This window comes from Penicillium verhagenii (assembly GCF_028828195.1).
Source record: "Penicillium verhagenii strain IBT 33310 chromosome Unknown utg000012l_segment0_segment0, whole genome shotgun sequence".
In the NCBI taxonomy this organism is placed as follows: domain Eukaryota; kingdom Fungi; phylum Ascomycota; class Eurotiomycetes; order Eurotiales; family Aspergillaceae; genus Penicillium; species Penicillium verhagenii.
This window is the reverse complement of record NW_026643176.1, coordinates 295586-311903: the sequence shown is the minus strand read 5'-3', so window position 1 is coordinate 311903 and position 16318 is coordinate 295586. Positions and strand designations below refer to the sequence as shown.

General features: G+C 47.7%; 7 protein-coding genes across 7 annotated transcripts; 2 read left to right on the top strand and 5 right to left on the bottom strand.

The window, feature by feature from the left end:
• Nucleotides 1-63: 63 nt before the first annotated feature.
• N7466_010780 (putative integral membrane protein) lies at nt 64-1391 on the top strand (the record flags this gene model as incomplete). The annotated part of the gene is made up of 4 exons (XM_057170169.1): nt 64-330; nt 402-787; nt 849-913; nt 1000-1391. 4 exons carry the CDS (start codon nt 64-66, stop codon nt 1389-1391), a joined length of 1110 nt encoding a protein of 369 aa, XP_057015901.1.
• Nucleotides 1392-2885: 1494 nt separating this feature from the next.
• On the bottom strand, nt 2886-4599 carry N7466_010779 (uncharacterized protein; the record flags this gene model as incomplete). The annotated part of the gene is made up of 2 exons (XM_057170168.1): nt 2886-4189; nt 4239-4599. 2 exons carry the CDS (start codon nt 4597-4599, stop codon nt 2886-2888), a joined length of 1665 nt encoding a protein of 554 aa, XP_057015900.1.
• A 1431-nt stretch (nt 4600-6030) lies between these two features.
• Nucleotides 6031-7994, bottom strand: N7466_010778 (uncharacterized protein; the record flags this gene model as incomplete). The annotated part of the gene is made up of 3 exons (XM_057170167.1): nt 6031-7451; nt 7522-7761; nt 7823-7994. The coding sequence occupies 3 exons, from the start codon at nt 7992-7994 to the stop codon at nt 6031-6033; spliced, it is 1833 nt and encodes a 610-aa protein (XP_057015899.1).
• A 503-nt stretch (nt 7995-8497) lies between these two features.
• Nucleotides 8498-9133, top strand: N7466_010777 (YbhB/YbcL family Raf kinase inhibitor-like protein; the record flags this gene model as incomplete). Its single annotated transcript, XM_057170166.1, has 1 exon — nt 8498-9133. The coding sequence occupies one exon, from the start codon at nt 8498-8500 to the stop codon at nt 9131-9133; it is 636 nt and encodes a 211-aa protein (XP_057015898.1).
• A 1582-nt stretch (nt 9134-10715) lies between these two features.
• On the bottom strand, nt 10716-11308 carry N7466_010776 (uncharacterized protein; the record flags this gene model as incomplete). Its single annotated transcript, XM_057170165.1, has 2 exons — nt 10716-10831; nt 10855-11308. 2 exons carry the CDS (start codon nt 11306-11308, stop codon nt 10716-10718), a joined length of 570 nt encoding a protein of 189 aa, XP_057015897.1.
• Nucleotides 11309-13249: 1941 nt separating this feature from the next.
• On the bottom strand, nt 13250-13789 carry N7466_010775 (GFA family protein; the record flags this gene model as incomplete). Its single annotated transcript, XM_057170164.1, has 3 exons — nt 13250-13330; nt 13401-13609; nt 13669-13789. 3 exons carry the CDS (start codon nt 13787-13789, stop codon nt 13250-13252), a joined length of 411 nt encoding a protein of 136 aa, XP_057015896.1.
• A 1415-nt stretch (nt 13790-15204) lies between these two features.
• N7466_010774 (uncharacterized protein) lies at nt 15205-15929 on the bottom strand (the record flags this gene model as incomplete). The annotated part of the gene is made up of 4 exons (XM_057170163.1): nt 15205-15252; nt 15315-15524; nt 15612-15730; nt 15788-15929. The coding sequence occupies 4 exons, from the start codon at nt 15927-15929 to the stop codon at nt 15205-15207; spliced, it is 519 nt and encodes a 172-aa protein (XP_057015895.1).
• Nucleotides 15930-16318: the final 389 nt, after the last annotated feature.

Below are 16318 nucleotides of genomic sequence, written 5' to 3'. Positions count from 1 at the left end.
CCCCTCTCTTCACATCGACTCGCCATACGGTCACGCGAATGGGCGTTCCTCCCACGGACTGCCATGGAAGCGGACGATGATAGCCGTAGTCAGGCTATCCTGATCGTTACTGCAGTTTTTCTCGCCATCTCGCTCATTTCTGTCGGCCTCAGAATCTTTGTTCGAACTCGCGTGGTAAAGGCATTTGGCAAGGATGATGTCTTTATGGTATTGGCCATGATTCTTAATCTGGCCTTTGCCATTTGTGGTTTCCTTGGAGTTAAATACGGAATGGGACGGAAATTGGTTCATTTTGTTGGGAGAGAGGATGATTTCCACAAGGCCTTGTTGGTATGATTCTACTCAATTTCCACTCTGTCGCATAAGATCTAAGCTTCTAATTTGCGAATTGCGCGTTCTAGTGTTGGTGGCTGGGCCAAATCTTTTATGTCGTTACCTGTGTCGTCGCCAAGATATCCATTATCATCACTCTTTTGCGCATCACCGTGGATCGCGTCCATGCCTATATCCTTTACGCTGCTATCACTCTCGCCACTGCTGTTGGCATGATCTTTCTTTTCTTCACCATCTTCCAATGTCATCCCGTCGACTTTTTCTGGAACCGACTCACCGAATCCGGCACCTGCATCAGTACCAACCTGCTCATCGATATCGCATACTTGTATAGTGTCGGTGCAGCCGTCACGGACCTTACCATCGGTCTCCTCCCCGTCGCATTAATCTGGAACCTTCGCATGAACAACCGCACCAAGGCGGCCATTGTCGGAATCCTAGGAATTGGCTGCATGTATGTCACGCCACTATCAACGCCACTCGCTCAAGATACCATTGCTAATAAAATACCCCAGCGCGAGCGCCGCCGTGATCATTCGCATCCCCTTTGTTAAAAATTACAAAAGCACTGAATTCTTGTGTAAGAATCAACCTCCACCCCCCCCGCATCCCCCTTTCCTTCTTCCCGATTGGACGCATCGGCTAACAACCAACGCCTTCAAATAGATAATACTTACCAAATCTCCATCTGGTCAAACGTTGAAGCCGGCCTAGGAATCACAGCCGGGTGTCTTACCACCCTCCGCCCCCTTGTCAGATTTCTCCGCGATGGATCCTCTGCCTCCCGCAGCCGCAACAACCGTACCCCCGGCCCCGGATCTTTTCCCTTATCCAGCAATGTGGCGCAGGGCTTCCACCGTTCCACTCGATCAAAGCCCGATGGCGAAGAAGGGCAGTTATGGACAGGCACAGACAATGATGATTATCATGGTGTTACGACTACGATCATGGGTAGCCAGCGTCCCGGACCGACGAGCAGTAGTGAAGAGGATCTCAATCCGATGAGTACTGGGTGGAAGGTTGAACGGTCCGTTCGGGTGTCCGTGCGCGATGAATGAGGCGTATTTTTCCCGCCTTGAATGTTCCATGTTTTCTTTACGGCCGTATTTTTGCTTCATGTACTATATCCAATTTTTTTTTTTTTTAACGACTTTCGACAGAGCAAAACTAATATATAATTATCACAATGATCTGGTCTCCTTGTTTCTCATGGTTTCAATGTTGTTGCCATTTTGACTCTGTAGAGTAATGTTAATCATTTGGTTGAGATTACAATCCCCTTGTTCCCCAGCCTCTTCTCACATTGGAAACGATCGGTGGCGCCAGTGGGTCTATTGTACTGTAAGCGAGATGAATTGAGCAATCCTGGACAGCACTTGAGTGGAAACTGCCGAGGCACACTGTGCATAGGTCTTATCCCGAACTGTTTCACTCTATTCTCTACCATCTTGCCACGTTCAAACGGTCGGCATTTGAATCAATTTGATCGCCACCCCACTATAGGATCGTGGGCAGCGATTCATATAGATTGGCCTCGTGGTGGCGGGATCTGAGTGTCGATGTCTCCACAACTCGCGACAATACACGGTATTTGTATTCAAAATGTTCCAAGGTTTTACAACTGTATCGGTGTTCCGTACAGAGCACAGAGTACTACATACATTAGTACAGTTAGTTCAATGTTTGCTCCGCACAGGGATCTATTCCTTTTCAGGCCTAAAGGGGAAGAAACACCCCGGGGATCGCTACTTAGTGAACTCAATACACAACTTTAGTCTGCCTTTAATGTAGGTACTAGTAGATATGCAGACAGATTTCAAATATTGGTGATGGAGAAACCTTGAAACATTTGGATGTTTGGAAATGCCGATCTTAAAAGTGAAATCTCTGTTCCTTTTCTTATTCTCCTTCATGAATTTGGATGGCGCCACCTGGGCTCTAACTAGGCTTGTTCCAGCTAGTTATTAATATATATAAGTACAGAATACGTATGAATGCAGCGCCACAAATCAGGTATCGGCATTGGAGCCGAGAGAACGAAAGTTATGACTAAGAAGGTACTTTGGACATATTAATTAACTATGGGCTCGTGCTAGTTTCCAGCCTTCAATGTTGGAAGTTGACCAACGTTTCATTCAAATGTTGAGGTTTGTGTTATTAAAGATCTGTATTCTTCAACCTAAAATATCAATGCAACATGAGGCAGACATCTGGACATCGGGATCAGGTAATCGCACGTGGAAGACGTGCATTAAATGTTCGTGGCAAGTGCCCGGTGCTGCCTGGATCCATCTTATGTATCTCAGTTTCCAACATTGAAGTTTTACACCGTATGTAGTAATATTAGATGGTATACGTAGCCTGGGTACACTATGCACATGTGTAAAAAGGGCCACCAGTCATATAAAATAGTTTCATATAGGACTCCCTACCGGTCAATAATTAGGTGTGCATACTGCATGCGACCGTTAGACCGAGCCGGCAATCAATATTAGCCACAGCCCTGGCCCGGATCCAAAATAAACAAGACAGAAACTTTAAACCACGCCGTTTCACTCTTTGACCTCTTGCGCCACCTCTTCGCGACTCGGAGTAAGAAACTCCTGAGAAGATGCCGACACGGCAGCATACGCGTCAACCTTGGTCGAGGAGAACTTGCGCGCGGGAACTTTCGTGGCAAAGAGAATGTCTAGTTCTGCATACGTGCGGTCTCTCGGTTCGGGTAGACGGAAGAAAGCCCATGTAAAGGCAATCAGAGCGGTGCCAGCCCAGAAAAAGCCAGTCTTACCCTTCGCGTCCCAAGCAGTAGGGTTCATAAAGTATGGCTCCAGGACTTGCGAGACGACGTTGATGAGCTGGTAGGCTGTTCGGGCCAGGCAGACTGTTAAGGTTCGTAGGCGAACGGAAGAAATCTCCGATACGATGGAGTAGGCGATTGGCCCGACTGTAAGCGAGTATATAAAGAGCCAGACCATGCAGAGTGCCGCCTGTGCCCATATAGCCCCGTTCGCTGAGGATGCGGCACTGATAATTCCGACCAGTAACAGGACGGTTGCAAGCATACCCTGGCCCCAGACGTAGAGGGTCCGTCGACCAAACTTTGTGATTAAGAACCAGGATAGTGCGGTGCCTACAAAGCTCACACCTGTGCATCCGACTCCAAACTGGAAGGATTTGCTGGTTTGCATTCCAGCCTGTTCGAAGAAATAAGTCGGTGTGTATGCGAAAGAACTACCAGCCATGATCTGGCCCATGAACGCTACGCAGCAGATTTCGGTGCGGCGCAAATCCACTCCCTTGAAGCACTCGAAGTATGTTGTTCCAGACTCAATCTCAGCTTCAATCTTGGTTGTGTGCACCATCATTGCGAGTTGTCCGTTGATTTGATCCTCGGTCTTATTTCCTCCAAGTCGACGGATGCTACGCTTTGCATCCTCGAGCCGATCCTTGCGCACTAGATACCATGGACTCTCAGGTGCTAACCAGCACACCACAATCAATGGCACCGGCCAGATCCACTGAAGGGCAAAGGGAATGCGGTATCCCCATTCATCTGTTCGGCCGACCAGCCCATATAGCACGCCTGATGCGATCAGTTGTCCAATTGCCCAGCACATGTTCACGTAGACAGTGAGGTATCCGCGCAGATTGGTGGGGCAGACTTCGGAGGCATAGGCGGGTCCAACTGTCGCAAAAACTCCCCAGGAGAATCCACAAAGAATTTGACCAACGAGGAGGACAGCAGCTGAGCTAGCGAAAAAGGTGATGAAGATGAATGCAGTGAGCAATGCTAGTGCCACCATCATAACACCTCTGTATCCGAATTTCGACGCAAAGTATCCGTTCATGATGCCACCTAGGCGAGTCAGCAGTTAAATCTTCCTAAGAGGCAAGTGTGAGCTCACCAAAGATGCAGCCCACGGTACTAGCCATGCTGAGACCCGCTTGCCATGGAGCCGAAACTTGGTATTTGTCCGCTGCAGCCGCTGCAGGATAATAGCTTCCGTATTTCTGTGTGAATGTGGGATAGCCGTAGAAGTTTCCCATAAGAATTGTATCATATCCCTCCATGATGATTGACATAGAGATCAACATAGACCACGCAACAGCCTTGCGATTGTCACGAAGTGCCTCAAATAGTGTCTGGGCATGTTCCTCGTCGGTCGCTTGTTTTGCTTCGATGATCGCCCCGTGACCTAGAGTATCCTCGACATGGTGGGCGGCCGTCTTCTCTAGCGCAAGCGCGGTTTGATTGAGAGTGGCCATGGCGAACACAAGTGCAGTGACCTCTTCCAAAGATCACGAAAACTCAGCCAACCCTCGACAAGGGGTGGGTAAGACTAGGGATATAAGAACTCCTGGTTGACATGTTCTCGACAAGGCCCACCACGTGCCCGAATAAATTCCGAGAAGAATATGTGGAGAAAGGTAGCAAAGGAAGGACATCTCATCATGCATTCAGCCTAATCTAGACATGAATTGATCAAAGAAATCCACGAGAAAGCTGGAGCAGCCAGTAAGATCACAAAGGGATAGGGTGTCTTGCCACACGCCGGAATGCGAAGTACAACAAAGATCTCAATTTTGCACCTATCAGAATTGGCGGGGGTTTTAGGTAGGAGCTAGTTTAGGAATTGGCCGGCGGGTTGTGATTAGTTTCTGGGGAAGCGAGGGTCCTAAAATGAGAAAGAGGCATAGTCATTGGACCCTGATTCGATGAATGACGCCTCAAAATGCCCCTATTCCCTTTGCAGAACGGAGCTTCACGCCGAGAATTCAACACACGAATTGTGTGATCACAGCAGGGTTGGCATTGACACCTAATTGTCCAATGTCATCAACTCCCTTGGATCGTTTCAAGGTTTCAAATCAATTTTCATTGATTGCGGAGTGTCCAGATGTCGGCCCGGGGTGTTGGCCTTGACCGATCAAGCAACCTAATATTGTGGCAGGGATTCGTGGGGCCAATCCAGTAAACGTTTAGTATTTTAGCCGCGAGCTCAGCTTCTTTGCTTATCTTAATTCTTAATCTTCAACTCCAGAAGATCCAGATCTCCGATTCAGTAGACTGTTTGGAGGTCCGGTGGGAGTTCGAGTGGTGATCAGACGAGCACTTGAGCAGTGTTGACAGGGGTTTAGTGACGATCCGGGGTTTTCGAACATCCCGCAGACGGGTGATGCACAGACCTCCCTTGACATTGGAAATTAATTACCCGAAGAGATATTCAAATGTTCAAATGTTCAAATGTTAGAATGTCCGCGGAAATAAAGAAAGATGAGTGATGGTAAGCTAGTGAGATTCACATGCAAGTTGTGGTTATAGTGAATGTGTTGATGCATCCAGATGTCGATGATTATGTATCTCGGGTATATATTCACGGGTAAAAGTGAATCTCGATGATGCTTCAAATCATACACTTCAAGTGCTGGGAAACTAGTACCTTGGAAGCTGGAGGTTGCCAGATGTGCTACTATGTAGGATGTCCGCGGGTATTTTTTTTTCTGACGGCTGCTATATAATGAATCTGTGCAATGATCAATTGCCTTGGGTGGAAGCCGTAGTCTCTTTATCATAATTCTAAACATAACCTCAATAAAGTCATGGAACCTTGTACCAGGCCGAAATACATACTCACGCCGTGGCTTTAAGAGGTTCCTGAGAAGCCCACAAGAAAGACCTCATAAATATGAACAGGTCTATTCCCCACGAGAGAGAAGTCCCTCTGCTTCCTGAGCATCTTCAGCCGGTCCGTCATGTGATTTTCCTAGCGCCTCGGCCATAGCGAGGGCTTCAGAGCGTCCCTTGTCGGGATTCACCATCCAGACTAGGGGGATAGGCAGCACAATCAAGATTGCGATGAAGAAGAAACCAGATCGGACTTGACCGGTCGCGTCAACAAGCATCCCGACAACTGCGGGTCCGATGAAGGAACTGCCCTTGTCCGTGGCGGCATACAGCGCATAAAATGCAGCTTCACTCCCAGGAGGAATCAACAGACCGAAGAAGGAGCGACAGTAGGAAGCCAGGCCTCCAGACACGACACCATGAACAATTGCAAGCGGAAAGATCTCCCATGGTTTTTGTAGACCAATAACACCCCAATTCTTGACGAACGGAATGTAGGCTAGCATTCCATACAGTGGAATACTCTCAAATAACACAATACAGACAATGATTGTCTGGTTCGCTTTCAACCCAAATCGTCGGGATACAAGGGGCCAAAGGAACGCACCAGTCATGCCTGACAGAGTAGCTGTTATTGACAGCAGAGCGATTGAAGTTGTGCTCATCTTGAGCTCTGTGCGGGCAAAGAGAATGGCTGTACCAGAAACAGTAGCAATGGCATCCGACAACAGAAACCAGGCGACGAGGAATATGATGGCTTCACGCAACTTAACAGCAACTTTGACCGTCTGCCAGAGAGACTTCCATGCAAATCCCACGAGACGAAGCCACGCGCGCCACCGGGAGGCGCCTGAATTAGATGACGTATCTAAACGGGGGCCAGGTCGAGAGCGTAACCAGCGACCGGTGACAAACGTGAATATGCACCACCAAACTCCGACCAAGAGTAAGACAAAGCGCATCGGCAGGGTTGCCGATATTTTGGCTAGTTTTGTTTTGGAAAGCGTGATCAGTAGGATAATGCTGAGAACCTGAACAAATAATGCCGCACAATATCCAAATCCAACCCCCCTGGACGAAATCTTCGTAGACAATTGAAGTTCCGGAGTAGACCCGGTGTCTTTCCCCCTGAGGCTTTCCTCTTCGAACCGATTTTGTCGATTTGTACCATGTATTCCTTGTATTCCATCCAGACTGTCCTCTTCATCCCAGGCGTTCCAGTCAGAGTCGTTGCCGACACCATTATTCGTGCTGCCTTGGAAGTTCGCCATCTCGCCGCCTTCATCTTTTTGCTCCCCGATAGATGGATCGTTGGCGACCAGTACAGGTAAAAATGAGTTTAGGACAACAAAAGAAGAGCCAAGACAGGTGACGCCAATAATAACCAAAACTGAGCCAAGGAGAAAGGTTGATGGTGTGATCAGCGCGAAGAGCATGCTGGTGGCTGAACCCATGAAACCGAAAAAAAGTAGCAAAGTTTTCCGGTTGTTTTCTAGATGAAGAAAAAACAATAATCAATCATCTTGCCGCCTATTAAAAGCATCAATGATCGGCAAACTTACCATAGTCCGCTAACGCACTAAAAGAAATCAAGGTCAATGCCTGAACAAGCACTGCTAGCGAAAAGGTATACATGGCAAAACTGGCAGTGGTGGTCTGAAGTCCCATTACTCCGACCATACACTGTTCATCGTTCTGTGTACCGTTTGTCGGTGCGAGTGGACCCCAGCAGGGCAGGTGGCTGGTTTGCAGTGTGCCGTGTTCGCGCGCCAGTTGTTCAAGGGTGAGAGGCAAAAAGGAACCTAAAGTGACAAGTCAGAGATAGAAGATATGAGAGAGTTGAAGATGAGGGAAAATACGGACCTACGCCGCAAACCGCGAAGACCTCGGCCGCGATACCATAGGAATACCAGCCGAGAATCTCACGGCGCGTTGTCGGTGTGGTGTCTTCGCCGGCATACCGAGGGGGCCTTTGTTGAACCCCCTCGGCAGGATCGGGGGCTGGTTTACCAGCAGCGAAGATGTTCGGCAGCATGGAGAGGGGAGGTTGAGAGGTAAAAAGCCTAAGCTTTCATCGCGGTGAATTTCAAGCCGGATGTCGACGGAAACGGGGCGGGGATGTACGATGTGGTCATCGCTGATCGCTGATCGCTGATCGCCCAGGAACCACAGGGCGGACCCACTTTACAGACCCCTTCGTGGCGGCATCATAGTAACAAATATTGAGGTGGGCAGAGAGCGAGAGGAGCAGATGATGGAAGATGTAAGGATGGGTGAATAGTAAATAGTAAATAGAGTAAATAAAGTAAATAGTAAATATGGAGAGTTGAACTGGACCAAACAAGCCAAGAACTTTAATCGGCGCCAGTCACTCGTGCTTGCCGGTTACGGGCCGGGACCGGCATCGTTCTTTCCTTAAATCTTCTGTCAAGTATTTGAACATGTTTATTTTCCGTTGAAATATTTGTCTTGTCCAAAAACCTCTCGTTCCAAAAATCGCATTACTTCAGAGGGATCAACAGTATACCACCCATCAAAATGGCTACAGTTTTGCATTACTTGCAGTACTTCCTTGGCCGGTTATTCTACCCTATTCGCAGCCATGACTCTCGGCAGTTCATCTATAGTCCAGCATTCGAAAGCATCCCCAAGCCAAACATGACTATTCTGTGTGACCAATGTGGTCCATCTGGTTCGAAGCTGCTTTTGCAACACACTTCCCTCGCCGACGATGGCAGCGGTTCCATTCCCGAGTTGACGTGGTCACCTCCACACGTCACCGAACCCGTCAAGGAATACATCCTTATGTGTGAGGATATTGACGTGCCTATTCCATTCACAGCCATCCACCACGGCTTTTTCTGGGGAATCAACCCTCAACACACATCAGTAACCCCGCTGGAGACCAGTGTGTCTAAGGACAGCCTGAAATGCCAGACCACCTCCGCATGGCGTTACGTTCCCAACCTTCGGGGCAAACCATATACCGGCGCTAGCCCTGTTCTTGGTCATGGCAGACACCGTTACGTCTACACTGTCATTGCTTTGAAGGAGAATCTCATCTTCGACCATCCCGACAAGGTGGTCAAGTCAGACATCAAGAAGGCCATCGTTGGCAAGGTCATTGGCTGGGGTCAGTGGGTCGGTGAATTTGAGCGTCCATGGCCATACTGAAATGAGACCGGTGTTCTTTCTCGACCAATTCCAAGACGACAGAAAATATTTCAAGGAGTGGAGAGCTAAAGCTTCCTGTATGATTACCCGCAGAGTCTCGTGATTTTGTTGTCCCACAATATCCATGGATGCATCCGCCATATTTCTTCCCCTGCCGCCTGCTTCAGTGTTACTGGATAATATACTACCAGAGGCTTTGATACTATGATCATGATAGATGTCCACATACATGTATGAATCCATTGATGACTCAATAAAGAAAAAATCCAAGTAGACCTCGGGACTCGACCAAGGATTTGTAAAACGAGTCGCGATATTGAAGGCCAGACACAACGCCCCAAGAAGTGCACTATCCTCCATTATGAAGGCAGGGAGAGTCCTGGTAGAATGAAGACGTGCAAGAATACAGCCTTTGAATCATATGATGATTTGCTCCTGCTAACAGAAGCGAAATGTTTCAAGTCACAGACCATCTCTACGCACCGTCGACATTCATGTTGGAACCGGGATTTGAAATGAAGAGATGGTTGACACAGCGTTTGTTCCACTTGCGTCCCTAGATTTGCAGTCGCGAGGCTTCATGGCTGATAGTTAAACTACTAGTAGCCACTTGTGCTAATGATTTCTATAAGCCATCAAGAGCACTCCATGGACAATCAAAGCAGGACCAAGAAACAATGTAATTACATACTCATGTACGGTAATAGAGGCTGATTAAAGGCCATTTGGAATACATTCACCTTGGAACCTCTATGATAAAACTCTCTTAGCTGCTTTTAAAAAAAAGCTAAAGAGAGGTGTCCCGCCATCAGGAGGGACTTTTATCAAGAGCTGTCACTGACCAATGAATCTTTTCATCATTGAAGGAGGATTTCCAAAGTACTAAGTTCCCCATAATTTTGGCAGAGCTGTCAATTTAGTAAGTTGCTATCATTGACGGGTTCGCTATGGTTTAGTTTCATCTTCTCATTTTCTGACATTGTCAAATTTATTAGATCGGTCACTTTTAGGAGTGGGTTAATATTCAACTTACAGCAACATGCATAGGAACATTAAAAAGAGAGAGAAACCCGATTAGCTAACCGCCATCCTAATCTTCATCATAATAAGTTGCAGCCTCCGATCAGTCTCCATAATCATAAGCAACCTTCCCCTTGAGAACACTGCAGTCGAATGCTGCTGCATATAAGCACGAATCCGCCGAATAGTCAATAAAAGCATAGAAAGACGACCCTGCAAAACTTGTAAAATGAAACAAGACTTCTCCTCGGGCGGAACAGCATATCCCCCAACAAGCAGGGGATGGGCATCAAAATGCGACTTGGTAAAACCATCACCACCTTCCATATCCCGTGACTTTTTACATACCATATGTGGCGACTGTGCAGATATTGAAGTACTCCCCCCATCATTCACCACCCCAGTGGACGTCGTGTGTGCATCGAGAGTTGAAAGAAGACCGTCAATTGCCACAATAACAACCATCAACATATTGACCTGCACCTCGGACTGCGAACACATATTACATTGCAAAATCACTTCTGTTTGCCATAATAGTTTCTTTTGACATGCGAGTATACCATTAATACTGACTGAGCCATCCTGTCCAGTGCGTAGACTTGACCGTATCCCGAGCTCCCCCATCGCGTGCTTGTAGCAGCTGCAACTGGAATCTGGGGACGGGCTCACGATATCTCGCTGATCGGGGGAGTATAAATTACTGTCGGGACTTGTATCAGGTGATTGCAGTTGGCAGAAACTCGAATTCGAAGGGTCTAGTAGAATGGGGATTGGTTGATGTGGTCTTTCAAGCACCCATATGTCTTGGATCGGTTGTATATCTGGTCTAGGGGTGTTGTAGGACCATGTTGTAAGATCAGCGTCTTTAAGATCCAGTAATGACATCTGCTCCGGGGTGTGAAATGCCTTTAGGTCATGGTCAATGGCTGGCGGGGCTAGGCTCATGTCTGATCCTAGAGAATTTGAGGGGAAGTACAGATCTCCTGGTGGATGGGTGGTTATTGGGGCTGAGTGTCTCATGTAATCTGATGTTGTGTCAAATGTATCTTCCAGATCAATGTCCACGTACGGTTGGTCGAGAGTTAAGGTCATAGAGTCATCGTTGAGGCGTGTGGACATGAGTTGTTGGGTCCAATTTTCGGGCGTAAAGTCCATGTCAAAAGCTTGGTGACATGTTATTTCATTGTGCATTCCATGAAGATGAGCAGATATTTCGGGATCATCCATATTATCTGGTAAGATCGGAGTGGAAAATGAATCTCCAGATGTGGATTTAATCCTTTCAGCCCGAGGACGCATCACGCTTCCCGAGCCTGGTCGATTTGTTCTTCTGCGCGACGTCCTGCGAGCCGCTCGTACACGTTCACATTGCATATCTTCGAATGTATCAGGTGAGGAATTGCTACCCTGCCCCTCAGCCCCTAGTCGGACGTCTTTCTTTTTCGCCGGTCGTCCTAATCGTCGCGAAACACTGTAGATGCACTCGATTTTGTGTTTCTGACACCGTCGACAAGAAGGTTTCTCATGACTGCAGCGTATCTTGGCTTGCTGACAGGCATTACAAGTCGAGCGGACTTTTACACTTTTGGGTAGTTGACCAAGACCACTCTTCAAATGCTTCGACAGACTCATTCTGGTAACCGAGAATGTATTTGGGATAATTGTGAGTTTGGCAGAGAGCGAAGTTTGATTAGCACGAAGGACCTTCAAGTATAAACATTTCACACGTCTTCCCTTTTCCCCCTCCTCCTATCGCCACAGAGTGATCATTATCTATACCTGGAGCACCCCGCACTTTGCTAACAGCTTTCGGATCATCATCACATTCCCGCGCCCATATCTCTTTCCGAATCTGGCGCTAACGCCATGGACGGCGAAAGACCTCACTGCCAGATCACCCAGAGTTGAAAGTTACATCCGAGGGTCCTTGTTGGGATGTCTTTGTTGTCCGACCCGAATTTGCTGGAATGTCCCGTACAGATTTGGGATGTTGGCAGTGGTTAACAGCTTGAGTGGGGTGATTGGGAAGAGAGGAAGTGGAGACGATCATTGGGGAAGTCGATTTGGAAATTCCTCTGATATTTTTGGGATTACGCCTTTGTACGGTATTGCAATTTCATGAAGTGAGGTACACTGCGCACAGGGGAAATTGAACTTTTGGTCTTGGAAGTCAACGCTTCTCTTCATGCTTAACCGTATTCCCCCATATGGCTTGACGACTTTACAAAGTCAGGAGATGCGGCAAAGTTTTCCATGTGCTCTGAGCTAATCAATTAGTGGCCCTTGCTTACCTTGAATATTGGATGGTATCAACCACACGGTTCTCATTAAGCATCCGGGTCAAGGCCAGGCACAGTCTTGTGCAATGGCAAAGACATCTATCACAGTTCCACAAAAACGAGGACCTTGGATTGAAACAGCAAATCTCACCTGGGGAACTTAATGGATCTTTCCGGTGGTCATCTTGTCTCTTATACGAGATCCATATATCGGCAGCTCTTTAACCGGGCTACACAATGGCCAACGGAAGGACGAAATTCATCCTTCCGAAGATCAAAAAGGGGAACAGATAGAATTCCCTTGATTATTTTTTGGGATATGGGCCTTGCATACCGAGAGTGTATAGAGTCCCGCATTTTGGTCCAAGACGGGAAGCAAGTCATCTGTTACAAGGACTGCTGCTTACTCTGTAAGCGATCCGGCAATTTTGGGAAATTCGATTGCATCCGATTGAGCGGTCTTTCGGGAGGGAACCTGATGAAGTGTACAAGTTGATAGTATATGTGTTATTATTGTGTCTGGAATTGGGAGGTAGGAATTGGGGGGTATGGCAACGAAGGATTCAGCCCCGAGACAGAGAGATTTGGCATTTCCAGAAACGGGGTGGAAAACTCTAGAATACGGGAAGCCAGCAATTGAGGATTCTAAGATGATTGAAATTGGGGTGATGTTATTGTCATGATAATCTCGTTAAGCCATACAACTGATGGAAATCTCCCCCCAAAAAACTTTCCTGCAATATCTTTTTCACTTTTTCTCCATTTCCGTGAATCATGTTAATCATATCATGAGGGTATTGTGTTTAAAATTGGGCAATTATTGGGGCATGTGGGTGAAGGGCTTCTCCAGGTGCTCCTGGCAGAAGGGAAGCTTGCCAACAGTCCAAATCTCGGTGTCCTGCGGAAAAAGAAAAAAAAAGTTAGCCCCACCATTCTAGGCGCGTTCTATTTTCCATTGCCCCACGTACCGGCTTCAGGGTCTTCTTGATTTCCGAGTCCAGGGTACCAGCTTTGATGGCGATGATCTCAGGGGCGGCATCTGGATCGTGGGCGATGGGGGAACCACATTCGCCACAGAAGATACGGTGGACGGCCATGCCAGAGGAACCCTTGCCAGCCCAGCTCTTGGTGGGGCCGTTGATGGTAAGAGCTGCCTTGGGGACGACGGCGACCAGAGCTAGAAAAGGAACCAAAAAATTAGTAGGTGTAATATTTGGGGTGACAATTGGGACGTACAGTAGGTAGAACCACTCTGGCGCTGGCAGTCGTCGCAGTGATCGTAGGCAGTGACCAAAGGCTCGTCAATGGCGATGGTGTAAGTGACCGCCTTGCAGAGGCAGTGTCCGGAGAGAGGCATGATGGAATTGATTCTCACAAGGTTCTCAAAAAGATGACGATAGGAATTGGGTTGAGGACCGTGGGAGGAAAGAGATGATGAGAGGAATTAGGTTGAGGACCTTGGGAAGAGGTGAAAGTATTTAAAGGAAAATCCGATCAACTCTTATGATTTTGATTTTGTACACATGAACTGAGAAAAAGAGCTTTTACTGCGCGTTGCGTCATACCCAAACCAATTCCAAATCCTCAACTTCCCGAATGACAAATTGTTCCAGCCCCGCCAACTTAGTACATATGAGAAGCCAAAAAAAAAAAACAAAAAGCCCCTCATTTTCATCCTGGAGCTGAAGAGGTTCGAATCCGGAGCCACACGGAGCGCGCTAAAAGATGATCTAGTTCCAGACTTCTTAGTCTTTCTGCCAGCCACAGCTTACCCGTGCCAGAGTTCCAACTTCCAAGTTCCTTCTGCAAAAAAACATAAGGCATACGAGGTAACGAGGGTAAGCCGGTTAGAAGGTATCTGGGCGTGAGACGCTTTCCTCACTTTGAATCCTGGGATTCCGAACATGCTTCATTTTCACCGGGATCTCCCCGCGGCCGACGCGTGGTGTGAGAATCCACCTTATTGGTTCAATGTGGGGTATCGTGAAAATGAGGCCGATAGCAATCGTACCTTTGAAGCCAGCTAATGGGTCAGAAATTCAGAATGGTCAGATAATCAATGCGGGTACGGAGTAGTGACCTGTCTTTTAGCGTCGGACTTCATCGGGCCAATGTTAGGATCATCGTGAGGGGGCGTTCCTTGTCGGGGACCGGTTTTCGGGGAGCACCCTCTCAGCTATAGCTTTTGTGTACAGAGCACACAGTAAACTTTGAGTATGTAAGTCCAAAGTCAGACTCAAGTGCTGCATGTACATGTAGGGGGAAAAAAGTAGTCTGACATTACATAGTCAAAAAGGTAAAGAGGTCAGCTAACATTCAAATGTCCAAATGTTGGTGATTTTGCGTTTTACCGCAGGCACCTGGGGAATGCGGTCTCCGTCGATCATTCCATACATGCTCAAGTGCTTTGAAGCGGGGCAGCTTCAGCGATAGACTCCAAACTTTTAGCGCTTGACTAGGGTGCTCTTTTTCTTTCCTTCATTTTTTGTATTTTTGTATTTTTGTAATTTTTTTTTTCTTTTTTACTTCGTCCTTACTCCATTAGGAACGACTAATTAGATGCATTTACCCCCCGCTTACAGTGGGGTAGCTTCAGAACATTTGAATGTTCGTGCATAAGTTTGTTCCCGGTTTGGGGGGGTAAGCCCCTGTGTACAGATGTTTCGTTGCCATTCGTTCCAATCTTCCAATCTTCCAATCTTGGAAGCCTCTATATTCAATGGATGTTCACATATTTATATCACAAGTCACTAGTGGCTGGGTACTTCTTCGCTACCACGGCTCGTCTCGCCGGACATTATCGATCTTATCCGCAGCGCTCTATGCATAGAATCAAATAATTAATCCAACAGCTCCCTCAACACCTCAGAGCCCCCACTTACCTGCATCTGGGCGGCCATGCCTTGTCGAGGGATTTGCCCACCGTACACCATCGACTCAGCTCGTTGGGCCTCTCGAGCATCATCTTTAGTCACATAGACCGGCAGTTCGGTCGGCACAGGAGGTAGCCCGAGGATTTCGTTCCGATCGGCGATCGATCGGACTTGTTCAGACACGGAACCTCGACCAGGTGGTCGACCAAATGCACGGCCCTAAACTGCTGTCAGTTCCACACCGAGGCGAGTTCAAAGCTTGAGCCTTGGAAGTAAGGTGCTAGTCAGATGATACAGTGAACCTACCTCTGTGGCTTGCATTTCGCGTGCATCTTCATGTGTGATGTGGCTCTGCGGCTTACGAGATACCTCGTCGAGCTGGGCATCAAAGTTCATTTGTCGCATCGCGAGGCTTTGGGCGGTCGCTACTATGCAATTAGCCATACTCATCAACCATCAATTGGTGCGATGTAAAAGCATACCAGCTGGTCCACCGCGGAGTGGGCCACGCCCAGTTAACACACTTTCCGCGTGTGAAATCATCGAGACGTCCACGGGTGTAATTCGTTGTCCGGCCTCGACGGCTTGCTTGAGATCGGCAACCGTAGGAATATCGTTGCTCATGTTAGCGATAGCTGATGCTGGGATATCAAATCGTTGTGTGGCTTGTGATGGTCATTCGCCACGGTTGTTCGGGTGTGATATATAGTCTTCTCCTGTGGCGCTGATGTCACGTTGAACACATCTTCAATTGCCGCATGCCATCAGTGGCGCTGCCACTTTGGAATAAAGAAACGTTCAAGATCCCCTGGACATTCAATTAGTCAAAACTGCCCCCAAGAGTGACAAAAAAAAAACCATGTGGACCAGATTTGAGGGTTCACGAGATGGCCATACTGAAGGGTAATCGCATTCGCCACCACATGGAATCTTCAGTTCACCAATCCTAGATAGGCAGGAGTTTCAAGGAAATGAACACAAAATTTTGCGTGGACTTATCGAGAGAGGAATTG